The sequence below is a fragment of the Terrapene carolina genome, unplaced genomic scaffold, assembly GCF_002925995.2.
Source record: "Terrapene carolina triunguis isolate 2854851 unplaced genomic scaffold, T_m_triunguis-2.0 Scaffold34470, whole genome shotgun sequence".
NCBI classification, from domain to species: domain Eukaryota; kingdom Metazoa; phylum Chordata; order Testudines; family Emydidae; genus Terrapene; species Terrapene triunguis.
In genome coordinates, this window is record NW_020698821.1 from 3252 (window position 1) to 10055 (window position 6804).

The 6804-nt window shown below is 65.3% G+C and overlaps 1 protein-coding gene across 1 annotated transcript; it reads left to right on the top strand.

Annotated features, from left to right (window-relative positions):
- Positions 1–3355: 3355 nt before the first annotated feature.
- Positions 3356–6693, top strand: ATRAID (all-trans retinoic acid induced differentiation factor; the record flags this gene model as incomplete). The annotated part of the gene is made up of 5 exons (XM_026646225.2): positions 3356–3490; positions 3943–4070; positions 5115–5186; positions 6184–6255; positions 6572–6693. Coding segments are annotated over exons 1-5 (496 nt in total), but the record flags the coding sequence as incomplete, so codon positions are not given.
- Positions 6694–6804: the final 111 nt, after the last annotated feature.

Below are 6804 nucleotides of genomic sequence, written 5' to 3' on the forward strand. Positions count from 1 at the left end.
AGGAATATTTTTGTAATATTTGTATGAAGCCTATGTGTGCCTCAGTTTCCCCTCTAAGCGCCATTGTTACCTAGTGGGGGGGAAGGTGTGTTTGCTCTCTGAGCAGGCTAATACACAGGTGGTGGCAGAGGTGGGATGCTGAATGCACAAGAAGTACTTTGCAGGAAGTGACGTACGGCAGTAAAACAAGGGTTGTTAAAGGAAACAGCAAGAAAACCGTCTCCCTGAGAGGGACATCGCAAGCCCGTGCAGGGAGAGACGTTACGTGTGGGGAAGCTCAACAAGGGGCAGCTGGTTGCATGGCTGGAGAAAGACGATCGGTCGTAGAACCAAGCAGGGCTCCAAGAGGCTCGGAGAGTGACAGAAGCAGGGGCAGAAAGACCAGCCGGGGCCTCAAGACCTAGTTCCCCATCCAGCTCCAATTCCCGCTGCTTCAGCCAGGTCCCTGCTCTGTTCGGTCTCAAAGTCGGGAGAGATGTGACCCGTGAGAATTTTTCGTCATGTTTGTATGAAGCATGTGTGTGCCTAGACCCACAGAGGCCAAGGACAAGGCCAGTCACCGGGACTTTGATACCTAGCAACCAAGGGCCCAGAGGCATAGGGACTTCCCCACCTCTCCTTAGGAAACCCAGAGATATCAAAGTCCCGGTGATTGGATCTGTCATTGTCTTCTCAGATCCTCCCCTGAGATGGGACCTAAGGCCCCAGACAGCTAGACACCATTCACACCTGTGCCTCTGAGCCTCTGCCGAAAGCAGACTCCCCCCCCCCAGTAACAATGGCGCATACCAGGGAAACTGAGGCACACATCGGCTTCATAGAAATATTATAAACTTTGTCACATCTCTTCCTGCTTCCAGACTGACCTGAGCAGGGTCACTTGTACCAGTGACTGGGATTTGAAGCGCTGGGAATTGGAGCTCCAGCCACAGAGACTAGCAGACTGTGAGAGGGAACGGGCGGGCCAGAAGCAGTGAAAGCAGGACCTGCAGCTGGAGAAGCCGAGGGGCAAGTGGCCCCCCAGAGGGGTAAATGGGGAAAGACCCCAGGATGCCAATTCCGCAGGGAACCAAATTGTTGCCCCAGTTTAAGGTGCTGTGTTTGCCCGGCTGGGGAAAAAACACTGGGGAGTGATGGTGAGGGGGGTGGCTAAGAGTTGGTTGCTGCGGGCTTATTGGGGGCCGACAAAGAGGGGTCAGAGGGACAGGGCTCTGTGCTGACCAGAACGGACTCTGCTGTAACTTTCTTTTCTCTGGGCTACCCCAGGGCTGCCTGTGCCGTGTGCCAGGCCATGGATACACCCGCCTGTCTGCCCGCGCTGGCTGGGTGTCCCCGCAGACGCTGGGGGGGGGGGGTGCGGCTCCCCCAGATTGTACACGTCTCCCCCAGGGTCTGTCCCAGACTTGCTGCCCGGAGCTCCTGGGGTGGGGCAGGGGGGCTGCAGCCCCAGGGGCCCAGTCTCAGGAGGCGGGGAGGCCGCGTGGCTCACCCTGGGGGAAGAGTGAGACCCCGGGGGGCCTTGGTCACTGAAGGCCCCTCCCAGAGACTGTTCTAGAGCTGGGGCGTAGCCACCGACCTTGTGAATTGTGATGGGGGGATCACACATGGGGAGGGCAGCGCTCCTGCTCTGGGGTAGGGGGTTCTCACTCAGGAAGGCGGTGCTCTGGCATGGGGGGATCATACAGGGAGGTGGCACTCAGGGGGGTCACATGGGTAGGGTGGTGCTCTGGGGTGGGGGGTCACACTGGGAGGGAGGGCTCTGGGTGGTCATGCTCTGGGGAGCAGAGTTCTGGAGTTGGGGGGTCACATGGGGAGGGAGGGGCTTGGGGGTCACATGGGGAGGGAGGGACTCTGGGGGTCACTTGGGAGAGCAGGGCTCTGGGCATGGGGGGGTGACATTGCCCGGGTACAGTCTGCACTGTGAACAGCGGTATCTCCTCGGTTCTCCAACCTGGGGTGCCTTTTACACAGCTTTGCTGGGGAACCGCCACTCCTGGCCAGTTATCACCCAGCCTCCAGCACCTATCTTACTCCCAGGTACACAGCAAAAGGTTTCTCAGCAGAAGCGGACAGTCGTCTATACTGGCTGAAAAGCCTCCAGCCAGGACTCCCCCGCTCTCCAACTTCAACTCTTTGAGAGTCGTTGATGTCATGAGCAGCGACGAAGGAGGAGTGTGAGGTCAAGCGTTTTCCTCCCGCGTTATCGTTCAATTTCTTGTGCTGGAAACATCCTTGCTGAGTCATGGTAACAAACAGTCTCTTGCGGATGTGAGGTTTGAACCCTCCTTGTGATGAAATGTAACTGTCTTGTTCACACCTTCCCCCTGCCTGAGAAAGGCCCTTTAAGCAGGTGATGGTCCATTAACACCTGGCTGGGGTGCAAGTGTGTCTGTGTCTCTGAGTTGTCTAGTTTGGACCTGCCTTTCTAACTCTGGAGTATGTTACAGCAACGTTATACAGGAGAATCTTGTACCTGTTACATACAATGTGGATATAAACATTTTACCAGGACAATATTGTTCAGCGGATTATGAGTTTCCTAAGGATACCTCACAAGGCATATTTTGTACTAAATTTATCATAGTCTTGTAAAAGTGGTAAAGATAATGGTATAGACTGTCATGGGGATCACACGGGGAGGGAGGGGCTCTGGGGGGTCACACTTAGGGGAATGGGGCTCTGGGCAGGGGGGTCACATGGTAAGGGAGGGGCTTGCGGGTTCATGCTTGGGAGGGCAGGGCTCTGGGCAGGGCAGGGGAGCTCGGGGTTACAGGGAGGAGCTCTGAGTGGGGGGTCACTGGGGAGGGGCTGGGGTGCGGGGGGGTCACAGAGGGGGCGGGGCTCTGGGCAGGGGGGTCACATGGGAAGGGAGGGGCTCGCGGGTTCATGCTTGGGAGGGCAGGGCAGGGGGGTTCAGGGAGGGGCTCTGAGTGGGGGTCACTGGGGAGGGGCTAGGGTGCGGGGGGTGATAGAGGGGTGCGGGAATCTGGGCAGGGGGGTCACATGGGAAGAGAGGGGCTCGCGGGTTCATGCTTGGGAGGACAGGGCTGGGAGGTTACAGGGAGGGGCTCTGAGTGGGGGTCACTGGGGAGGGGCTGGGGTGCGGGGGGGGGGCAGAGGGGGGGGGGGGGTGGGGGGGGGGGGTCAGAAGGGGGGGGGGCTCTTGGGGCTGCGGAAGGGTCACGTGGCGAGACCCCGCCCCCAGGCGGAGGCGGGGGCGGGGCCATGCGGGGCGGGGCCATGGGCTCAGGGTCTGGGGGCGGGGCTGGCTTGTTTGGGGCCCGGCGGGAGCTGTCACGTGACCTGCCGGCTGCGATCATGTGACGCCAGAGCTGCGGCCCACGTCACATGACTCGCGCCCGCGTCACGTGGGGCTGCCGGACGGGAGATGGGGCGGCCGGTGGCGAGCGGGCCCGGGCCCCGCGCCTGGCTCCTGCGGCTGCTGCTCGGGCTGGCGGCCTGGCGGGGCGGCGCGGCCGGGCGGAGCGCGGTGAGAGCGGGGCGGTCCGGGGGTCCGGTCCGGTCCTGCCCGGTCCGGGGGTGCCGGGTGCCTGACCGGACGCTGCCGGGGCGGGGGGTTGGCGGGGTCGGTCCGGTCCGGTGGTGCCGGGGGCACCGCGCTCTGACCGGACGCTGCCGGGGCGGGGGGTCGGTCCGGTGATGCCCGGTCGGCGCGGTCCGGTCCGGTGGTGCTGGGGGCACCGCGCTCTGACCGGACGCTGCGCAGGGCCGGGCTGTGCTCAGACAGGTGCGGGCTGGGATCGGTCCGAGCGGATCCCGGGAGGGGTCCCCGAGCGGGGCCGGGCACCGCGGGGGTGTGTCCCGGAGCGGGGCCGGGTGGCGGGGGGGGGTGTCCCGGGGCGGGGCCGGGCACCGCGGGGGGGGGGAGGGGTGGGGGGCCGGCCCCCCCCCGCCCCCCCCCCCCCCCCCCCCCCCCCCCAGGTGTGCAGCTGCTGCCCGGGCCCGGTGCGGAGCGGCTCCAGCGTGGCCCGTTACTGCGCGTCGCGCCCGGCCTTGGCGCTGCAGGGGCGCTGCTGCCTCAGCGGGGAGCCGGAGCCCGTCATCGTGGGGTGAGTGAGCGAGTGGGGCCAGCCCCCCTCCCCACCGCCCGCGTGGTGTGGGGCGCTGACCGGGCAGGGGGGCGCAGGGCTGGGCCTAGACCCTGGCAGGGCAGCCAGCCCCGGGCACGCCCAGCCCCGCGTGAGCAGCCAACAATGGGGCAGCCTGGACGGCTGCCCCCAGAGGTTCCCTTCTGGGCCTTGGCAGCGCCAGGGCCCCAGTGGGTCTCTGCAGCCAGGCTGAGGGGCAGCTGGTTGTGGGATAGGTAGGGGAGAGCCAGCCTTGGGCAGGGGGGTGCCTCACCTCTACCTCTGCTGAGTCTCCAGGGGGCAGGGAGCCCCCCAGAGGTGACACCCCCTGGGCCCCTGCATCCCGGAAGAGCCAAGTGCAGGCGGGGAGAGCCTGGAACCGCTGTTGGCAGTAGGTGCCCCCCACCCCCCAGTGTGAACGGCAGCAGAGCCCTCCATGGAGCCAGCCTGGCCCCCGGAGCCCAGCTCAGACCCTCCAGCCTTGTGCCTGCCTAGGACAAGGATATGGATGGGGGAAATGTGGGGGTGGGGGGATGGAGAAGGAAGGGACGTGGGGTTGGGGGTGTGTATGGAGTCGTGTGCAGGGGGGAGATGGAGGCCTGGGGATGGGGGGATGGAGAAGGAAGGGACGTGGGGGTGGGGGCTGTGGAGTCGTGTGCAGGGGAGATGGAGGCCTGGGGGTGCATGGAGAAGGAAGGGACGTGGGGGTGGGGGGTGTGGAGTCGTGTGCAGGGGGGATGGAGGCCTTGGGGTGCATAGAGAAGGAAGGGGGGTGGGGGGTGTATGGAGTCATGTGCAGGGGGGAGATGGAGGCCTGGGGGTGCGTGGAGAAGGAAGGGGGTGGGGGGTATGGAGTTGTGTGCAGGGGGGGATGGAGGCCTTGGGGTGCATAGAGAAGGAAGTGGGGTGGGGGGTGTATGGAGTCGTGTGCAGGGCAGGTGGGAGAAGGAAGGGATGGGGGAGGGGATAGCATTTGGGGGGGTGCATTGGGGCTCCCAGTACCTCTGACTGTTCTACTCTTCCCAGGCTGGATCTGGGCAACTGCTCACTGACGTTCCTCGGTGCTGGGTTCCCGGATGCCAGCACTGCTGTTGTCATGTGAGTCCAACCACCCCACGGGGGGGGGGGGGGGATGCGCTGTAGGGGGGCCTGGGAATTCGAGGTCTAGAGCGAGGGGTGAGGAGGGAGCTCCTTGCCGGGGACAGGCTGGGTGCAAGCCCCAGACCCCCTGTGGTGCTCTGGCTCGGGGCCTGCTGCATTCCCCGTCCCCCACTGACTGCTGGAGAAGGGCGGGCGGGGGGGGCTGGACCTTCCCCTCTCAGCACAAGCCTGAGCTTGTTCCGCGCTCCCTGGGAGGGACAGTCCCTGCCGGGGAGCAGCAACGCTCCCAGCCCCTCCTCGGGGCTCCCCCAGCCGGGCCCCCCTCTGCTGGGGGAAGAGCTTTGTGTCTGACTCCCGCTCCGGCCTCCCCTCCCTCCTGCCCAGCTGGCTGCTCTGAAGTCCATATGCCCGTCTCTGTGCTCCCCCGTGTGGGAGCTGCGCCGGGCTGGCGCTCTCTGGGGGGGTGTTACGCTACCTCCCCCTCCATTAACCATGGCAAGTCCCTGCAGTGCCCCCTTCCTCCCCTCCCCCCCATCCTCCAGGAGTGAGGGCAGGGAAATCCTGGGGGATCCTCTCCTGGAGTGGGAGGTGGCTGGTGCACCTGCTCGCCCAGCCCTTGTTCCGGCCTCACCCCTTGCCCTAGAGGGTCCCGTCGTGCCAGGCGCTTCTCCCCCTGGGATGGACGGTCCCAGTCTGACTGGACCAGGCGGGGTGGGAGGGGGGACAAGACAGACCCAGGCGGGGCAGAGACTCGCCCGAGGTCTCTCAACAGGGTGGGGACAGAGCCAGGTCTCCTGGGGCCCTGCCTGGGGAGGGGAGGGGGGGCAGCCCCAGCCCAGGGAGAGCACTGGGCCCAGGCCGGGGAGGGGAGCCCCAGCCCAGGGAGAGCGCTCGGCCCAGGCCGGGGGAAGACCTGGGTGTGCACTGTTTTCCCAGGGTGCTGGGCAGGCCCTGGGAACGGAGGGTTAATGCCGCGGGATCCGTCTGTTTGCAGTGACCTGACCGAGAACCCCCTGGAGAACATCAGCAACATCTCCTTCCAGGGCTTCACCAGGTTGCAGAGCCTGTGAGTGCCGGGCTGGGCGGGGCCGGCAGCCCTGGGGACAGGGAGGGCACCGGCGCTGTCCTGCTGGGAGGAAGAGGGGGGCAGGGATAGGGGCTCAGTGGGGCAGGGGCTCAACAGGGAGAGTGGGGGGAAGGGGCTCAGGGGCCCCTGGGTGCGGGGGCGGATGGGGGGCTGACTCTCCCCACACACACACACGGGGCTCCGTGTGGAGCTTAGCTGCTGGTTCCTGGGAAGCCGGTGGGGTCTCCGGTGTGGGGCAATAGGGACCTCCCCACCGCTCAGAGCAGCCCTGCTCCTCTGACTGTCTCTTGTCCAGATCCCTGCCGCGTGCCCTGGAGTGCCCTGGAGGGAGCATGGCCTGGGACCTCAACACCACCCATGGGGACAGCCGAACCTGCCAGGGGCAGAGGAACCTCTGCAACAGCTCGGGGGAGCTCGGTACGGTGGGGGGAGAGGGGCTCAGTACTGGGGGGGTGTGACGAACTGGGTCTGTTCTTACTGTGGTCTGTGAATGCTGACAGGGGAGTGTGGCTGGGATGGTCGGCCTTG